The sequence below is a fragment of the Aristolochia californica genome, unplaced genomic scaffold (assembly GCF_029961685.1).
Source record: "Aristolochia californica isolate CCGP_79_NKW_82.1479 unplaced genomic scaffold, dmAriCali1.0.hap1 SCAF_8, whole genome shotgun sequence".
NCBI lineage: Eukaryota > Viridiplantae > Streptophyta > Magnoliopsida > Piperales > Aristolochiaceae > Aristolochia > Aristolochia californica.
The window spans coordinates 2705456-2726701 of record NW_027182279.1 but is presented as its reverse complement, the minus strand read 5'-3'; the positions used below and the strand labels follow the sequence as shown (position 1 = coordinate 2726701).

Sequence of the window (21246 nt, the reverse complement as noted above, 5' to 3'; positions counted from 1 at the left end):
CTCACATCAAAAGATTGATCAGAAGACCAAGTATATTGACCGTATCACATCGAAGACTACTCCACCCGAACTGAGACACCTTCTTTGCAAGAATTGATGTAGTTGATCCAAGTATTCAATGCATTAAAAGGATTAGTGACATTGCAAGCACTTGTGAGAGGACACATAGTGAGGAAATGGGCCACAACAACCCCTTAGGTGCATTCAAGCACTAGTGACAGTTCAAGCTTGGGTCCATGCTAATAGGGGTGACATCGAATTGAGCCGGTTCGTGAGCGGCTCAAGCTTGGTTCAGTTTGATTCGGTTTATCTAGATCTCGAACTCTCCATGCTAATAAGGGTGGCATCAAATTGGGCCGGTTCATGAGTGGCTCAAGCTCGGCTCAGTTTATCTGGATATTGAACCAAGTTCGAGATCCAGATCAAGCTCGTTTAAGTTAACGAACTGAGCTCGACCGAACCATGGTTCAGTTCGAAAGCTCACGAGCCGGCTCGTTAACTTAACGAGGACCTGGGCACGGAGGTCTCTTCGAGTTCGAGACGACTCTTCATCTTTCGATCTCGACTTCTCGAAAATCAGGGAGCGAAATGGGGATTTGGGGGGAAGATCGATTTCGCCTTTTCTTATTTTTCATTCTTCCTCTTCGATTTCATACTGAGTCTTCGATTTCTTTCTCCCCCCGTTTGCCATCGCCGATCCTTATCACTACTGAGCCCCTCTCACAACTTTCTCTCTCTCTTCTTTGTCTCCGTGTCTCATTCCCCCCCCCCCCCCCCCCCCCCCCCCCCCCCCATGCTTCTGCCGTCACCATCACTGTCGGCTGATGTCCTCGTCGTCGTCACCCCGCAACCGCCTGCCTCCCCTCGTGTCTCAACAGGATCGAGAGACCAAAGTCGGGAAATTCATTATCTGTTCTGCCATTTAAGGGTTTGCCCTAGTTTTTACTGAATCAAACGAGAGAGGTTACAGAGGGGGGGAGAGAAATTGCGGAAGGTTGTCGGTAGGGGTGGCATCGCCCAAACCTGCCTATGTTCGAGCCGAGCTTGATTTAAATCTTTCGAGCCGAGCTTCAAGCCGAACCTCGTCTCGAGCCTAAAATTATTATCGAGTTCAAGCCTAAAAATTTTAACCGAGTTCAAGCCGAGTTTGAGCTTTAACATACATTTAAAACTTTTTAAAAAATATATATAAAATAAATTGTATATAAAATTATGTATACATTTTACATAAAATTGGGCATAACCTATATATATAATACATGTATAAGATTGGGCATGACCTCTACTTAAAATTGAGCATAATCTATGTATATAATACCTATATAAAATTTGACATGACCTTTACTTAAAATTGGGCATAATCTATATACATAATAGCTTCATAAACACTCCATAAACACTCCATGCAATTGTTTATATACTCCATACACTACATAAACTAGTCTAAACACTTCATACACTACATAACATTATGAATAAACTCCATACAATAATCAAACACAACAAAATTAAATGAAATATCAATATCAATTTACAATCACCTAAGTAAAAACTATAAATCATTTAAATAAAATCCTATTACTATTAGTGACTTATTAGAAAATTAAAAGAAATATTTTAAATTTTTCTTAGGAAAGTTAAATGGACCTCTTATTGCCTCTTCTAGGGAAATAAATAAAAATTAATAATCAATCTAATATATTATTATACTTATCAATACATTTTTAATCAAATACAATGGCAAACACAAAATTGCAATGAAAATTGCTTCATGCTAAAAGTGTCAAAGCTAGGTGATTCCGGTCCACCTGGGTTAGGTTCCGTCTGCCCCTGGTCCACCGATGGGTTAGGTAAATGTTAAGCACCTAGCCAATACTACCCAAAAGACCGGCCTGTTAGGAGCGGAAGACATAGGTACTTAACCCAGGACCATAACATCACACCCCTCCTTCGCGGGCCGACATCCACGACAGCCCACTTGCGATGGCCCACTCTAGCGACGGCCCACTCCGCCAAGGTCGCCCCCTCCGCACGTGCGGTGGCCTACTCCGTCAAGGTCGCCCCCTCCGCATAGGTCGCCCCGTTCGCAGTCGCCCCCTCCGGGATTCGAACACGCGACGAGGGAGCTAGCTCTGATACCAAATGTTAAGCACCTAGCCAATACTACCCAAAAGACCGACCTGTTAGGAGCGGAAGACATAGGTACTTAACCCAGGACCATAACATCCTCACCTTAAACGGCTAGTCTTTTTGGGTTGTATTGGCTAGGTATCTGACTAAGAACTCTGTAGTTAAGCGAGTTTAAGCGAGAGTAATCTTAGGATGGGTTCCCTCCTGGGAAGTTGCTAGGCGTTTGACATGGTATCACAGTTGGGCACGCCAGGTCCGCCGTTCGAATCCCGTGAGAGACGACTCCAGAATAGGCGGGGTGTGTGTCGGAGCTAGGTGGTTCCGGTCCACCTGGGTTAGGTTCTGTCCACTCCTGGTCCACTGATGGGTTAGGTACTTGGTTTTTCGCACCTTAAACGGTTAATCTTTTTAGGTTGTATTGGCTAGGTATATGACTAAGAACTCTGAAGTTAAGCGAGCTTGAACGAGAGTAATCTTAGGATGGGTTCTCTCCTGGGAAGTTGCTAAGCTTTTGACAAAAAGTATTACAACATCAACTGTTAAATACTTATTCAAAAAATTTCTATACAATTTTCTACCCCATCTTGGCAGGAAAATCTTATTTAGAAAATTATATGATTTTTTAATAAGAATTTTTAATTAGAAAAATATTTTTAAAAAACATGAGATACTAATAGTTCATCGAAACTTATTTCTATAAAATGTATTTTTAATTTGTTCAAGAGCTATGAGGAAGGAGAGTTTATGGAAAAAGTTTTTTTTTTTTTACTTTATGATCTTGCACGTGCAAAATCACACTTGCAAAATCATCTTTGTGCGAGGGGAACGTACTGGTTTTGGTTTTTCGCCGAGACGACGCGGAGGGAAGTGTGTTACGGCACCGGGGAGGACCTGTCATCGGAGATGACGGTTGCGATGGCGGCGACGGCGACGAAAGAGGCGGTGACAAAAACAGAGGCGACGACGAGGAGAGGAAGAAATCGAACAGACGGCAATAGAGGCGGCCGATGAGCAACTGTCGACGGCGATAGAGGCGACGACAACAGCCAACGGGAGGGGCTCGACGGTGATGAGGGGAGGAAAGGAAAAAAAAATCCCCTCACTCTCGCTCATGCTCCCGCTCCCGCTCCCGATCCCGATCCCGATCCTGACCCCGACTCACCTCGAGCTAGCTCGCGAGCCGACGAACCGAACCTGGCTTCAGTTGAGCTCAGCTCGTTAATTTAAACGAGCCGATTTCGGATCTCGAGCTCGAGAGATAACGAATTGAACTGAGCTGAACTCGATCAGCTCGCGAGCCTGCTCGGTTCGAAGCCACCCCTAGTCGACGATGTCAAGCAATGCTGGGGACGATGAGAGGAAGAGAGGTTCAACGAGCGACTTTGTCGGGGAGAGGCTGCTGAGGGGGGAGTGAAATCACGGAAGGTCGCGAGAGAGCTTTGGGGATTTGTTTTCTCCAACAATTTTCCACAGCCCGATATAATTGAACAAGTGAAAGTGAATTCACTCATCGAATGGAGTGAAAGCGAATTACCTGTGTAATTCACCTTCCCTCCAAACTTAGAGTGCACTAACGTATTTTTGGAGTGCACAGGGGTTATTTTGTTTCTTTACTATCTTCTCCGTATCATCGAAATTGAAGAGTGAATCTTACCGTTTGTTTACAATTAATTATTTTTTATCACCTTAACTATTCTCTATTTTTTATTTCAATCAGGCAAATTGGATGGAAGATGAGACAAGCAACCGGGGTTAAGATAACACTTTTCGTGTTCTTCTTCCATCTGGTTTCTCAAGTCATAAGAGATTTGCACACAAGAGGTACTGTGCAAGCAATGCTCAAGAATCAATTCGTTTCACCAAAAACAGTAACCATTGCAGTGGTCTTCATAGAAACTCAGGAAATGCTTCAAATCCTCTCAAAAGATAACTTCTCTATGACGTACCGTTCAAGTAAGCCGCCGCAAGACACAGTACAGTTTAGTTTTAATTGTTTTTTACTCTAGTCTTTCTTTTAGTCTAATCACTGTTCAACGAGGTAGAGATAACTCTCATCGGCTCTCTCTCTCTCTCTCTCGTCGCGGAAACAAGCTTAAGAAGAGCAAGATTGACGAGGAAGGAAGCATTTACAAGATGGAGAAAGTGGAAGTCGAGGATACGAAGAAGAGCTGTCGTCCGCCTCCGCCACCGCTGCCGCTGTGGACGAGAAGCACGGTGGTCTGTAAGAGCGTGACCAGGGAGGAGATTGAACGGTTCTGGCGGAAGAAGAAGCTGGACGAGGAAGATCATTTCCTGGCTGCTCTAAAGGCTTCCGCCAGGATCAGAGCACGCAATTTCTCTGTAAAGGAAAAACATTTTTTTCTGCAGCTATTGAATCTTCTTGCTTGATAGTTCCTGTAATTTGAAGTGTTTTCGTTGTTTGTATGCTCTAGGATGAGGAGTATAGAAGATTTCAAGAATCGTTGCTGGATACTGAAGAGGACAAGGACGACGATCAGGAAAAGAGTCCAATGACCCAAAAGAAGGACGAAAATCACACAGATATACGCGTCGGAATCAAAGACTGGTAATTTGAAACCTCCTCTTTCCTTCTCCGTCTAGTTCTTCCATTAGTCCATCACCGCGCGCAATTCTGCAACTCTTCCACCACGAATAGCGATGATCGGTAGAGTTCAACGAGGATCAAAGATTAGTAAAAAAAAAAAAAAAAGAATTCAGGTTACCAGTAGAAATATTTGAAGATTTTGATCAATCAATCGTCGGGAAAGCGGCTGTTTCTTTCTTGAAACGGCGACCGGAATCCCGACAATTCATTTGTTGGATCTCGCGTCATCCAACGCCATTAAAAACAATTTCTTCAGAGTAAAGCACCGCGAGATTAGGATCAATCGATAAGATTGAAGACGTTTGAATATAATTATTTAAATGTTTCTTAAAATTGATCGTAGAATTACATTTTAAAATAATACAATGTGGTACACCTCGAGTGATTCCCGACAGTTCGGTGATTTTTGAATCCTGCACTGGTCCAGATTCCCGACAGTTCCATACTTTCTGAAAATGATTGATCAACAGCTCTGAGCCAACAGGAAGAAGCCTCCAACCTCGAAATTGGCGGCTAGCATTCCTCATATGTATACTACTGGAAATGTGCTTGAAATGAAGCTAGTAATTCTTTGTCTATAATTTTCTTGAGCAGGTGGACTAAGAGTAAATATGCTTATTTGAATCAACCTGCAATCCAATCCATGGAGAAACCAAAGAGGGTTTTCACTTACATTCCAAATTTCATGTGCTTTTACAAGCTTCCACCGGAGTCTTGCTCTCTCTTAGGCTTTTCTCGATGATCTTGGAGTTACTCGTAGATCAAATTGTAATGCAAGCAATAAAATCATGGCTGTGTCTCTCATATTGTGTATGGTATCTGAATGTAAGCTTTCATAAATGGGTAATTTGTTGTGTGAATCCCATCGTGCCTGTTCTAGTGTGCTGTGTCTTGGGTATATTCGGTACCCATTAACGGTATGTTAAATCTATATCAGCAATGCGTTGATTTTAAAAAAGAAATCACATTCCCATTTCATCTTCTCCAAATTTCACAATCAGAAGATTAGAATCAGCGCTATGGATCAAACAGAAGACTTTTCTGGTACTACCGTATAGCCTGAGCGAATGGAATCTACAAAGGTATCTTCTTTATAATTTCTTTACTCTTTGGGCTAACCTCGCAACCTAATCCGATAAGCTGCGGCTATATATGAGATCGAATCTCACAGACTGGGAACGAGTTCTTCCATGGTGAAGAAGAACGGAAGCTGAAGCTCTGAATATTATGGCCGCTCTCTCCAGCTACGGAGTAAAAATTACGGGAAATATGTTCAAGGGCCGCCCCCTGAAAGCTCACTAGCACCACTTTTAGCGAAATGGCGGTTGCACTTGTTCGGACCTGCTGCAACTCCAGCAGCTCTGCAAATGTTTCTCCACTGCGAGCAGTAGACCACCATACACGACCCTTTAAACGGGGGTCAGTTTCATCAAATCGTGTAATTTTAACCAAGCTCAGAAGTGAACGGGTCACATTCTCTGCAACCACTGTTATTTCTTCTTATGTGGCTGCTGGTCTCATGGAAGATGCTCTCCGCGTGTTCGATGCTGCGGATAGACCTGATACCTTTCTCTGGAATCTTATGATCAAAGGGTATGTCAATAATGAGTTTTATGAAGAAGCCATCGCACTTTACCGTCGAATGCAGTTGATGGGCATCTGTGCGGATAATTATACCTTCCCCTTTCTGATCAAAGCTTGCTGGGGTTTGTTCTCCTTGGATGAAGGAACTAAGATGCACTCCTACTTGATGAAGACGGGATATAATTTTGACCTTTTTATATGTAATTCCCTTATAACTATGTATGCAAAGCTTGGGTGCGTTGAATCTGCAGAGAAGGTGTTCCATGAAATGTCTGTAAGAGACGCAGTTTCTTGGAATGCACTCATTAATGGGTATTCGTCCAATGGAAACGGATGGAAGGCATTATTGTACTTCATAGAAATGCAGGCACAATGGCTAGAAATTGACCGCTTCACCTTAATTGGTGCCTTGGGTGCTTGTTCTTTAGAGAGATATCAGAAGCAAGGAAAGGAAATTCACTGTTATGCAATAAGATGTGGATTTGAATCGGACCTCATGATCCAAACTTCACTGCTTGACATGTACGGCAAATGCAGAAACATGGGTTTCGCTGAGCGATTGTTTCATGGGATCTGCCGAAGAAACGTTGTGCACTGGAATGTACTTGTTAGTGGGTATGTTTCGAACAATCAACCTCACAAGGCATGCTCCTGCTTGATTAGGATGCAAGAGGATGACCACATAAATCCAGACTTAGTTACACTATTGAATGTGCTCCCTGCTTGCGCCAATAACAACCATCATTTGGAAGGGAAATCTCTTCATGGTTTTGCAATTAGAAAGGGTCTTCTCCCTCATTTAGTTTTGGAAACTGCCCTGATGGATTTTTATGTGACATGTTGTGAAACTAAATCAGCAGTTAAGTTATTTGATGCAATGGATGAGAAGAATTTGATATCATGGAATACCTTGATCAAGGCTTATGTACAGGATGGACAGTATATGCATGCCATTCAACTCTTTCATGACTTGATAGGGGAACTAGGGCAGCAGGATGAAGTTACTCTTTCAAGCATAATACCTGCTTACACTGAATTAGGTTTCTTGAGGCAGGGTAGGCAAATCCATTGTTATGCTCTAAAACAAGGCTATGGTTTAAACACTTTTATATTGAATTCCTTGATTTATATGTATGCAAAATGTGGTGATCTAGAGAGTTCACAAAAGATCTTTGCTGGCATCACGGAGAAGGATGTTGTATCATGGAATGCAATTATAATGGGATATGGCATCCATGGTTATGGAAGAGTGGCTCTTGAACTTTTCTCTGTAATGCAGGGAATTGGGATTCCACCAAACAGGGTCAGTTTTATATCAGTCTTATCATCTTGCAGCAACAATGGACTTATAGAGGAAGGATGGCAGTATTTTACTTCTATGAAACAAGACTTTGGTATTGAACCTCAAATTGAGCATTACGGGTGCATGGTTGATCTTATCGGTCGCACAGGAAATCTCGACTCAGCTTTAAGTTTTATTGAGAAAATGCCAATAGCACCTACAGCAAGGATATGGGGATCTCTACTTACTGCAAGCAAAAATCATCAGAACATAGAGATGGCAAAATTTGCTGCAGAAAAGATTTTATCCTTCAAACATAATAACACAGGGTGTTATGTTCTGCTATCCAATTTGTATGCCGATGCTAATAGGTGGGAAGATGTTAAAAGAATTAGGTCTCTCATGAAAGATGCTGGTTTAGAGAAGACAATGGGATGCAGCACCCTTGAGCTGGATAGTAAGACATGCAGTTTCATCAATGGAGATCGATCGCACAAAAAAGGTGATATAATTCACGACACTCTGGAAATTCTAACAAGAAGAATAGGCGAACCGATCGACCTCCCCAGCATCAAGTTTAGACCACAAGATGAAGTAAAGAAAAAGGCAGATTTACCTACCAGTCACAGTGTGAGATTAGCAATTTGTTATGGGCTAATTTCCACTGCAGTTGGCGATCCTCTCTTGATAAAAAAGAACATCAGAATGTGTAACGATTGCCACCATGTAGCAAAGCTAATATCTGCATTTAGTAGGCGGGAGATCGTAGTTGGAGACTCTGTGGTGTTTCATCACTTCAAAGATGGAAACTGCTGTTGTGGTGATTATTGGTGAGAGAGGAGTTTTCTATAAACCATGCAATTCTGGAGCTAATTTTGTTCAAAGACTGAGATAATGAAGTCATGAAGCAAAATACAACAATAGTATTGAGGCATGATCCAGGCATGGAGGAAATACACTGCAAGTATACAATGGATGTTTTTGTAGAATAATCCATCTTTGAACCAAATATACTGGGATACACTGCAAGAAGGTTCTAAAATTGTTCTACCAAATGTTTTGTACATACGAAAGAAAATAATACCGAAGCCGTGAAAAGAGTTTGATACTCTCGTCTTCTTTTTTCCCTTCTTACAGCGACTCGTGAAGAAAGAGGAAGAAGAAATTTTTGAAGAGCCTGAGGTGTTTTGAGTTACAAATTACAAAAATGTCCCTATACACTTAATAAACCTTAATCGCCTTACATCTCTCTACGCATTCTATGTACATGAAAACTTAAGCACTGATATAATCTAATATGCAGAACAGGATTACATAAAAGAAAATTAACCAGTGAAGTGATAAAATAACCAAAATACCCTTGGAGGGTAAAATGACCAAAATACCCCTAGATGTATTTTCTAACACTCTCATATTATTACATATCCCCGTACTAAATGATATATTTAGACGTAAGTGCGTTCTGTTCTATCAAACATGTCTTCCAGAGTTAGTCATTGGGAAGTGACTGCATGGCGATTTCTTTTTTCATTTCCTTCTTGCAGAAAGCAACTGATGGTAATCCTATCATTAAGAAACCATATGGCCTAAAAGCTTCTCTTTATCGATGTGAAGTTGTCACTCTCAGTTGTTCATCAACATCTTCTTTTATTCTTCTGAAATACCAAAGAGCAAAACATGGGTTGTTTGAGCCTTCCATTGGCAAATGAAGATGAAAACTCTTGAATGCAATAGGTTTTTTTTTTCTTTCCTTCCTACAAAGCAATGACATTTTTCTTCATAAGCAGAACCACTTCAAGTCTTTTAAACAGTCCGCAGGTGGATTATACTCAGTTCAGAAGATCTATATACATAAAATTGTGCAAATTTTGAAGATCTTCACATCTCCAATTTGGAAAAAGATTACCAGGTGGATCATGTAGTTATCAGCAGACAAACTCAGTCTTCAATACTGCCCACAAGGCTGTCATAAACTAAAATAAGGAATTATTCATTTATCAGGTACGAAGTATAAAAATATCCATATCTCCAATTTGCAAACAGTTACCAAATGCTGTTCAAAAAGAAAAGAAGGAATTTCCACTCAAAAAAAAATCGAAAAGAAATCCATATCTTCTATTTGCAAACTGTTAATGAGTGCTGTTTAAAAAGAAACAGGGGAAAAATGTTATACTGACAAAAGTTATAATATAGTTCTACGGTCATTGACATTCTTCATGTCTCCATAGCTATGAATAGTGAAGAGATGGGATGATCTCTCTCTCTCTCTCTCTCTCTTGCCTTCTTATGCCTTGAAGGCAAAGTATGCCATTCTTCATAGATTTCACTGGATTTTTAACTTTGATGATCAAGTATGCCGTTCTCCATAGATTTGAAGCTCCCTTTATATGTGAGGATGCAAGAGAATCTCAGTCTTGCTGTTACTTTTTTTTGTTTCCTTATCATTTATTGCCATTGGGTATTTGTTGTTAGAATACTTGCCGATACATGTTTACTGAGTGATTCTGGGGAAGCCTTTCTGTTGGGAATTCGACGCCCTAATTCCAAACTAGCGAGAACAATAATAATAAACGCAAAAAAAGAAAAATAATTACGAAGAAAGACAACAAGATTTATACAAGTTTGACTTAAGGTGAGACTACGTCCTATCTTCTGTCGTTGCAATTATCCACTATGAAGATGAAATAGTTTACAAGAGAAATCAGTTCTCTAACCTTTCACAACCGCAACTAATAATTCTTCTCGACAATAAATAAAACCCTAATAGTGGCACCCCAAATATAAAGAAAAAACTAGGGCAACTGCAATACGAGAGTGAAATCCCCAATTACCCTTAATGAAACAGTAGTCAATATATTGTGGACCAGTTCAGGGACTCCTCCCCCCTCTTCCAACCCCACGACGACCTTACCGCGAAGGTCGATCCGTGACAGAGCATAAGTGTTAATTAGGCTCCACAACTTAACACTTTCTTCTTCAAGTTTTTTCCATTTTTCCTTCCCGATTTCCCACAAGGTAATAGTTGTTGAATCTATTTTTATATTTATAGTTGTATTTTGTTGAAAACCACTTGAAAAAAACCTCTAATAGGGCTTTCAAGAGTCCACTGAACTGAAAACCATTTTAAAACCTTGTTACAAACTCGAACCAAAGATTCCATCCATTTGAAAATTACATGTTTTGGTTTTTCTTCATGCATTTCACATAAAAATATATATATTTTGAACCTGCATTCCACGATTTAATAAATAGTTACTTTCTAGGAGTTTTTCTTTCAGTAATAACCATGGAAGCAATCTTATCTTCGAGAGACATCAAAGTTGTAGCAACAAATAAATTTTTTATGTTGTAATTGGAGATAATATAGCAACGAGAAGTTTTGTTGTTATAGTTAAAGGTAAATGAAACATAAAATGAAGTGCAAATAGGATATGATGGTGTGACAGATTAAGGGGTTGAGCAAACACCTAGATCAAGTGATGCAGGAGGCTCCACTAGTAGTTTACTTTTTTACCAGTTCCATAACAATATAGTAGCTCGAATGTGGGACAATTTATAAAGTAGTACCTGATTTAACACAAATAATTTATTTTTAAATAAAGGAGTTTATTTAATATTTATATTTAACAACTTATTGTTCTATAATTTTATGGGATAAGTATGGTTATAATTTTTGTGTATTTCCTTGGAAATTGTGCTAATAACTAGTTGGAAATTTTTTCAAAATTTCCATGCAATTTCTTGGTTAGGCATTAATAGATAATATATTGAAGGTTTCTTGGAAATGTATATCCTACAAAAAAATATTTCTAACTTTTCGTGATATACAAATTTCCAAGGGGCACTAACGGGCCTGAGAATATAATCCATGATATAACTTTCCCTGATTAGTGGTTGTCAAATAGATCTTTATCATCTACAAACTATTTGGACTATTGTTGTTAATGTGACTGTGATCGTGTTCTTTTTTGGGTATTTCATGTTTGTGTAGTTGATGATTTTGTGAGTTGTATTGGTATTAGAGATATTTTTATCCATGAGCGTGATCTTGATTTTCTGCTCAAAGTCGTCCTGAAGACAGTGAAAGGAGCAATACATGAATTGTTAATAGAGAGGATCTAGAGAGCTCAATCTCATCTTTTTGGTTGTTGAAGATAGTCATGGGATTGCTTTGTTGAAGTCATTTGCATTTCACTATTTTTCAAAAAAGAAAAATTACCCACTTTACCTTATCTAGTGACAACCATCAATAGAAACTTGGATACGATGCAATAAAGACTTAAATTTTGCATTTAGCAGAGTATGTTTTAACTCCACAAGAATTTGGAATACAATGTTAGATGTAGGACTAAATCACATTAGAGGATGAACTTACAATTGAGTAAGGGGGGTATTTATACAATTTAGAATAGAGAAAATAAGTTTTACATGATAAGATAAATGCAACATGGGATAAATCCAATGAGATCTTATTCGATAATTGAAGGGATTATGTTTACCCCTCAAGATAGGTCGCCTGTTAGAGAGGTCAATCTTGTCTCATAACAATTGAAAGTGTGAACATAGTACTGGCTAGTGGGGAAGAGTAGAGGCACTAGTAGCAACTGAGCGGACAAAATCGAAGAGAACACATTGTCTAGTGAAGAGATGTGGAAGAACAGCGGCACTGGTAGTGGCTTGGGCGGACGGAATCGCATTATCCGATGAAGAGATGTAGAAGAGCAGCATGTCACTGGGTCGCAACTCCTTTGCTTAACCCGTGCGGCACTTGTGTACAAACTCCTTTTGCAAAGATATAAGTCAGCCTAACTCTCACTCTTACTTGCAAGGGCTACACTCACTCGCCCGATGAAAGTAATAAGAGAACTTAAGAGGACTCAAGGGACTTGCTCAAGAGAGATTGTATTACACTCCAATGAGTTGTGTACAAATGAGGGACTCTCCCCTATTTATAGTTTTGAGGGGGAGCAATGAATGTTCTAGATTGTATACATTTGTCATTGATCCAATGGTTTGGATCCTTCTAGACTATTCCACTACCATCTAGTTATGGACCTTTCTAGACTCTTATATACAATACAAGAGTGTATGCCCAATTACATATACCGAACCCAACTTGGTGTATGTGCGGACCTTCTAGAGAGCTTCTAGAGATCCCTCCTTCTAGAACATGGGTTGGGCCATCCATAGAGGGTTTGGGTAAGAACCTCCTCTATGTATCCTCAAAGGGGTCACAGGCCCGATGAATATGTTGTGGGCTTGGGCTCCGTGACATTCTCCCCCACCTAAATTACGCAACGTCCTCATTGCATTCCTTGTACATCGTGATCTGGTCCTCGAACTGCCATAGCGCCTCAGCTCTTCCCACGTAGCCTCACTCTCTGGTAATTCACGTCATTTCACTAAGTACTCCGTCTTAGGCTAGACTCCCCTTCGTCTCTTTACACGATCACTGATGATGTATTCCACCTCTTTGTCAAATGACGAAGTCATCAATGGTGGTGCGCGTTTGCTAACTCCTCGTGAAGGATCCTCTGCATCTGCATGGTAGGGCTTCAATATGCTTGCATGAAAGACCGAATGGATCTTGAGGGATGGTGGGAGTTGAACTTGGTATGAAACCTTTCCAACTCTCTTGATGATGGGGTAAAGCCCTTCATATCTCCTTACCAACCACTTGTGCTTACCGCGCAAAACCTTGAATTGTTGGGGTGGTAACTTTATCATAACGAGATCCCCCACCTTGAACTCAAGTGGCCGCCTCTTTTCATCCGCGTGCTTCTTCATCCTCTTAGAGGCTTTGTGCAGGTAGGACTTTGCTATGTCAGCCTGTTCATGCCAGTTCTTGGCAAACTGGCAGGCTGCGGGACTCTTGCCTTCATAGCTGGTCCCTACTGTCAATGGTGTGAGCGGTTGTTGGCCTGTTGGCAACTCAAAGGGGTTGTGGCCTGTTGACTCACTCTTTTGCAAGTTGTAGCAAAATTGGGCCACATCCAAAAGCTTCACCCAATCTTTCTTATTTTCACTCACGAAATGCCTCAGGTATTCCTCCAGTAATACGTTCGTGCGCTCTGTCTGTCAGTCTGTTTGGGGGTGAAAGCTCGTGGAGAAGCAAAGTTCTGTCCCCAAGAGTTTGAACATCTCCGTCCAGAACTTCCCAGTGAACCGAGGGTCTCGGTCACTTATAATCGTCTTAGGGACTCCCCAATACTTTACCACATTTTTCAAGATCAGTCGGGCTGCTTCATCTGCAGTGCAATCTGTTGGAGCAGCAATGAAGGTAGCATACTTGGAGAACCGATCTACCACGACTAAGATAGACCCCATCCCGTCCATCTTAGGCAGATTTGATATGAAATCCATGGAGATGCTCTCCCACGGTCGTTCCGGCATAGGTAATGGCTCCAGCAACCCTCCCGGCTTTCTATGTTCAATCTTGTCTTGTTGGCAAACTAGGCAAGTCTTCACGTACTCGTCTATATCGTCCGCCATCCGGGGCCAATAGTATTTGGTCTCCAACAAGGCAAGAGTCCTTCTTTGCCCTGGGTGGCCAGCCCACAGGGTGTCATGACACTCCTTCATCAATTCTCTTATGAGGGTGCCCCACTTTGGCACATAAAGACGATTCCCCTTTGTGTAGATAAGCCCATCTTCTTGCCAAAATCTCCTTATCTTTCCATCTTCAATAACTTGAATGATGCCTTTGGCCACATCATCCTTACTAAGCCCTTCTCGTATACGGTTTGGCAAAGTCTCAGTAAGTTTGCTTACCGTGGCCACGTGGTCGAGCCTCAAGGCGGCGAGTTCAGCCTTCCGACTTAATGCATCCGCAACCTGGTTAATCCGTCCAGGCTTGTATTCCATCACCATATCAAACTCGGCCAGGAAGTCTTGCCAACGTGCTTGCTTCGGACTCAACTTCTTTTGAGTCTGAAAATAACTTGTAGCCACATTGTCTGTCTTGACAATGAAGCGAGAGCCAAGCAAGTAGTGTCTCCACGTTCTTAGGCAATGTACCACAGCCATCATCTCCTTCTCTTGAACCGTATACTTTCGCTTTCGTCTCATTCAGCTTTCGACTTTCATATGCAACAGGGTGCCCATCCTGTTCCAATACCCCTCCAATGGCAAAGTCAGAAGCGTCAGTGTGTACCTCAAAAGTTTTGGAATGGTCCCCCAACTTGAGCACTGGTTCCGCCATTACCGCGCCCTTAAGGTCCTCAAACGCCTCCTTGCATTGTTCCGTCCATAGCCATGAGACGTTCTTTTTCAACAAATTTGTGAGGGGAGCAGCACGCTACGAGTATCCCTCGATGAACCTTCAGTAGTAGTTGACAAGGCCCAAGAAGCTCCGCAGCTCTATCACCTTCGTGGGTACCTCCCACTTTGCTATAGCGTGGACTTTGGCCTTATCCATCCAGATCCGCCCATCTCTGATCCAATGCCCAAGGAATGAGACTTCCTTCAAGGCAAAAGAGCACTTCTCTCTCTTTACATAAAGAGAGTTTTCCCGTAGTACTTGGAAAACAATTCATAAGTGGTCTAAGTGTTCCTTTAACGTTTGGCTGTAGACCACGATATCATCCAAGTAGACCACCACGAATCGATCCAAGTATGGATAAAAGATCTTGTTCATCAAAGTGCAAAACGTAGCTGGGGCATTCGTCTAGCCGAAGGGCATTACTAGAAACTCGTAAGCTCCATAGGTGACGCAAGTAGTCTTCAGCTCATCTCCTTCAGCAATCCACACTTGATAGTACCCCGATCGTAGATCAAGTTTGCTAAAGTACCGTGCCTCAGCCAGCCTATCGAACAAATCTGCTATGAGCGGAATCGGATATTTATTCTTGATGGTTACCTTGTTGAGTGCTCGGTAGTCGATGCACATCCTAAGGGTCCCATCGTGCTTCTTTTGGAACAATACTGGGGCTCCATAAGGGGCTTTCGACGGTCGTATAAATCCAGCATCCAGCAACTCTCGTAGTTGCCTCCATAGTTCCTCCAGCTCAGGTGGCGACATCCGATATGGGGCTAGCGCAGGGGGTCTTGAACCGGGCTCCAACTCAATTTGGTGATCGACCTCCCTCCTTGGTGGTAATCTCTTGGGCAGCTTCTCGCGGCATGGGCATCCCGTCTTTCTCTTCTGACAAAGTGGCCAAGTGGTTACCTCACCCTTCTTGAGGCCCTTGACCAACTGCATAGCAGATAACATCTTTCATATCTTCTTGCCATCCTTCAACACCGGGACCATGCAAGGTGCCTTCTCGTCCAGAAAGCTTAACACACCTAAGCATGACATAGGAATGACCTTGGCCGAGCTAAGGAACTCCATTCCGAGAATGACCTTGAAGTCATCCATGGGCAATACTGTCAGGTTAATGGTATTTGCCATTCTCCTGCCTTAAAGGCGATGCTCCTTGCAACTCCAATCACTGGTTTAGCCTCAGAGTTGACCGCCTTCATCCTACTCACATCCTTCTCCAACTTGAGACCCAGCCTCTTGGCCTCTTCTCTTGAGATGAAGTTGTGAGTGGCTCCCGTATCAATCATATCACATGTGTTTTTTCCATTTAGACACACGTCTACGTACATGAGGTCCTTGACTGAATGGGCAGCAGGTTTTTCCACATGAGCCTGCCCCTTCATGGCATTGAGGAGTCTAAGTGCCCCCATCTTAGGCTCCTCCTCATTCTCGCTCTCCTCCTCATGGCCTTCCATGTTCACCAACAAGGCATTGAGAGCTTTCTTCTTTGGGCACTCAAAAACTCTATGGTCTCCGTCACAAATGAAACAACCAGAGCGACGAGGGACGAACTTACCTTTGCCTTTTTTTATCATAGCTGATTTTCTTGCCTTCTTCCTTCTGGTACTTCGGTTTGTCTCCCCCGCCTTTGCCTTGGTTAGGCTTGCCCTTTTTGTCTTTGTTTGAACCCTCAGCCTTCTTTGTGAATTCGACCAACTTCTCCGCTGTTGAGAGTGCGGTGGCCAGGTCTTGAACTCCCCGCCTTTGCAACTCTTGCTCCGCCCAAGGTTGCAAACCGTCCATGAAGAAGAAGAGCTTGTCTTTCTCAGCCATCTCAGATATATTTAGCAGCAAGGTTGTGAACTGGTTGACATATTCTCGAATAGACCCCCGTATGTTTTAGCCGCTTTAGATCCTTCCGAGCTAAGTATTCCACGTTCTCTGGGAAGAATTGAGACTTGATCTCCTTCCTGAAATCTTCCCACGTTGCTATAGTGCAATGGCCTTCGGTCACATCACCGTACCTCCGTCTCCACCATAGCATTGCATCGTCGGTGAGATACATAGTGGCTGTATCCACCTTCAAGGCTTCCTCCGAAATCTTGGCGGCTTTGAAGTATTGCTTTATTTGCCAAAGAAAATTCTCCAAGTCCTTGGCATCTCGTTTCCCATTGTAGCTCTTAGGTTCCGGGACTTTGACCTTTGGAGCAAACTCCCTCGCTCCAAACCCTCCCCCAGAAGCTACCGCCTTCTCCAATAGGGTCAATCGAATTTTAACATCTTCGAGCTCAGCTACTTCTTCGCAGAGGCTAGTCATTTCTCCTTCCATAGTCTCAAGGCTTTCTGACATGCTTTCAATCTTCTCTGTTGTCTTTTCATTCAAGGTTTTAAAAACCTCTACTGCATTTCGCATGTCGGCTTTAAGACTATGCAAGGCATCTACAAAAGCGTTTGGTTTGTTCAAACACTCAGAGAGAGTTTGTTCGAACTTACCGGCCCGAGCCTCTAGTATAGACATACGAGCATCCAAAGCCGATTCCCGACCACGATCCCTTGACCTATCTCTTTTCGTCTTTGAAAACTGGCCCTCCACCGGTACGTTGGTCACTTGCGAATCGCTGGCCATGACGCAATAACAATCCTCAGCAATTCCCCCTCTCAAACCGAAGCTATGATACCAACTGTCACGGGGTCGCAACTCCTTTGCTTAACCCTTGCGGCACTTGTGTGCAAACTCCTTTTGCAAAGACACAAGTCAGCCTAACTCTCACTCTTACTTGCAAGGGCTACACTCACTCGCCCGATGAAAGCAATAAGAGAACTTAAGAGGACTCAAGGGACTTGCTCAAGAGAGATTGTATTACACTCCAATGAGTTGTGTACAAATGAGGGACTCTCCCCTATTTATATTTTTGAGGGGAAGCAATGAATGTTCTAGATTGTATACATTTGTCATTGATCCAATGGTTTGGATCATTCTAGACTATTCCACTACCATCTAGTTATGGACCTTTTTAGGCTCTTATATACAATACAAGGGTGTATATCCAAGTGCATATATCGAACCCAACTTGGTGTATGTGCGGAACCTTCTAGAGAGCTTCTAGAGATCCCTCTTTCTAGAACATGGGTTGGGCCATCCATAGAGGGCTTGGGCAAGAACCTCCTTTATGTATCCTCAAAGGGGTCACAGGCCCGATGAGTATGTTGTGGGCTTGGGCTCCATGACAAGCGGCACTGGTAGAGGCTAGGGTGGACAAAATTGTATTATTTGGTAAAGAGATGTAGAATAGCAGCGACACTAGTAGCGGTTGGGGTGAACGGAATCGGAGAGAACGCATCATTCGGCAAAGAGATGCGGCACTGGTAGCGGTTGGGGCGAAGGAATCGCATCGTCCGAAAATGAGATGTGGAAGAGCAGTAGCACAGGTAGCGGCTGGGGCAGACGGAATCACATTGTCTAGAGAAGAGTGGAAGAGCAGCAATGCTGGTAGCTGCTGGGGCAGATAGAATTGCATCGTCCGGTGAAGAGATAGAAGAGCAATAGTACTGATACCGGATAGGACGGACGGAATCACATCATCTGAAAGAAGAGCTACAGTATCGGGATCTTATCTGATAATTGAAGAGATTATGCTTATCCTTTATCATACAATACACAAATCTGGAAACGTGAGCTTACAAATTCGTGACTCGCTCATCTGCTTTGTCAAGCCAGTCTCTTAGACCTGTGAGCTTTTTGGCATTATTCTATACCATAATAAGTATTCGATGTGAATTTGTTTGATTGAGATTCATTCTTATCTTCAAATCTATTCCCCGGTGCGGATACTCATGAGTTCAAAAACCTCCTCCTTTGCATCAAATCTACCTTCCATTCATCATGGTGATGCAAGGTAGCTTGTAGATCCCCTCAAATCCCAAGCAAGCCCTAGAAAGTCCTCTACAGCGTCCTCTAACACAATCAAACAACTGTTTGGCCAGTGACCCAACCGTTTGAAGGAGCAAACAGTTTAAATTTGCTAGACCACCTCCTTAGCCTCTCCAGACGATGGAGCCACAACAAGCACCGCCGGGGTAGCCGCTCCTGCCTTCCCAAACGCATCCCTTAGGTTGTTTATTGAAAAGAAGATGTTAGAGTTCCTGAAGGATTTCAGGGAGGTCTTTAGTAAGAAACCTCGCGATTACAGGCATCCGAGTGCCTGCTTTGAGTGCATTTCAATGGTGAGTTCAGTAAACGGAGGTTTTTGGATGGGAGGCCCAATAGAAAACAAGTTATTAAGTTAATTGTCTGAACTAAAACTTCTATTAAAAAATTATTGGGAAGATTAGTAGTTCAAGCTTTTACACAGAAAGCTTTTCAATGGCTCTTAATCGGAATATGGAGGAAGACTAAGCTTTTAGCACAGATATCAAAGATCTTTGATCTTGTGAAAACAGAGAGGAATTTGTTCTTTTGTTCTTTGACAGAAGAGAACTGAATCTTCAAAGAACAAAAACGTTAAGATATTGAATGGATTTGAACCTTGTTGTTTTGAATCTTAATAAATGATGAAAAGGAAAATCGATTGGTCAAGGCTTACCAGGTCATATTACTTTGGCTCCAAGGAAACTGATTCTCCATTTTTAAAGAGTTCAGATGGACACAAGTCACAGATTTTTTTTTATTTTTTTTTTGCTTTGGGGAATTAAATTAAAAGAATCATGGACTGCCCACAGTCCAGAGCCTCTGCACCAGCTCCTGGTCAAAGACAGAGAAAGCTTAGCCCAAAAGACATTGAAATTCTCAATCTGCAATTCTGCATTCATTTATTTATTGATCGAGCATTCTTGCGTAAGCGATTTTCCAGAAAGCGGCCTGCCAGAAACAAGCAACCGATCCAGCCTCAAGAAAAAAGAAGAACATTCTGACAGAAAGAATCCATTAATTCGACGATGACTCTTCTTCTATTAACCAAATCTTATCTAAAATTCTTCTTTCCAAAATCAAGGCCTTCGAGGATTATTCCATATGGGTAGCCGAAACTCCAAGTGGGGTTCGAAACAACCACAACAGAGTCGTTTTCTTATCCGATGAGCAAAGGTTGAACGTCAGCCACTCCGGCAATGACAGGACTGGAGAAAGATGACGACTTCAATTGCAGAAAGATGGCGATCGGCCATCCCTTGTTGTGGGCAAGGGGGTATGGCACACCGATGATTCATTAATTTCGTGGGCAGAAGTGTCTGCGGAGGATCTAGATTCAGGTTGAAATTAATTCCAGAGAGATGCTGTTGGCTGGTATGGATTAGCGTCGTCTCTGTCACCCACCGAATCCAGAGAATGAACCCGCTTTGATTGCTTGCTAATCCTGGATTTGGTACGAGTTGGTGCAAAAGCGTGTCTGGGGAGTCTTTGCAAGAGAACCAGTTTTTTTCTTACCGTTGGGGCTGAAAGTGAATTCACTTTCACTAGGGAAAGTGGTTCCAAAATCTTTCAACTAATGAATTCATTCTAATTCATCGTTTCACTCTGACACTGAAACTCGTTTTACTCTTTCTTCTTCCAATTCATCTTATCATTCTTTATCCTTGTTTCCGTTCCTATTCGACCTATCCACCGACAAGTTTTATCAATCTCTCTTTGTTCCTTTCGTGGATGTGGAGACTATAAGTTTCCCTATCGACAATCTCTCTCCCTCGACGCTTAATCCCAAATGGATGAACTTACAAGAATGCCTCATTCTTCACTTTTTATTAATTTTTTCATTGTGTACACTAATATAAGTATTTTACACTGCATTTTGCATTGAGCACATTAACGTAAAAAAATAATTCACTTTCACTATCCACTATACTTTTGAAGTTCACTAACCCTCCCGTGATTTTGTTTCTGTTCCGGTTCGACCTACCCACCAATAAGTTTTATTAATCTCTCTTTGTTCCTTTCGGGGATGTGGAGACTATAAATTTCCCTATCGACAATCTCTCTCTCGACGCTCATCGATGCCTAATCCCAAATCGATGAACATACAATAAGCCTCATTCTCTACTTTCAACTAGATTTTTTATTGTGCACATTAATATAAATATTTTATATTATATTTTGTATTGAGCACACTGACACAAAAAAATAATTCACTGTCACGTTACACAAGGCGAGTGAGATCATTTAATTAAATAGTTAAAACGGTTGCGAGAATTAAGTCCAGTCGGACACGTACAGTCAGAGTTATGGATAACCATGGGCCGCAACGGAGTGCGTGGCCCATGCTCTAGTGGCCTGTCTCATTAACTTGTCTCCGGACGACGTGGATGTAGCGGCATCGTTAATCCTCGTCTCAAGACTCGGACTGGGGGGACTCGGCAAAACCATATAAATTAGGTTCGTTCGCAAACGTCGCTGTTACGTGGAGACTCGAC

The 21246-nt window shown here is 42.1% G+C and overlaps 2 protein-coding genes across 2 annotated transcripts; both read left to right on the top strand.

Annotated features, from left to right (window-relative positions):
• Nucleotides 1-4193: 4193 nt before the first annotated feature.
• Nucleotides 4194-5595, top strand: LOC137939561 (uncharacterized). Its single transcript, XM_068784841.1, has 3 exons — nucleotides 4194-4470; nucleotides 4563-4696; nucleotides 5330-5595. The coding sequence occupies exons 1-3, from the start codon at nucleotides 4264-4266 to the stop codon at nucleotides 5475-5477; spliced, it is 489 nt and encodes a 162-aa protein (XP_068640942.1). The 5' UTR covers nucleotides 4194-4263; the 3' UTR covers nucleotides 5478-5595.
• A 218-nt stretch (nucleotides 5596-5813) lies between these two features.
• Nucleotides 5814-8677, top strand: LOC137939252 (pentatricopeptide repeat-containing protein At4g35130, chloroplastic). Its single transcript, XM_068784487.1, has one exon. The coding sequence runs from the start codon at nucleotides 6054-6056 to the stop codon at nucleotides 8433-8435; it is 2382 nt and encodes a 793-aa protein (XP_068640588.1). The 5' UTR covers nucleotides 5814-6053; the 3' UTR covers nucleotides 8436-8677.
• The last annotated feature ends 12569 nt before the right edge of the window (nucleotides 8678-21246 follow it).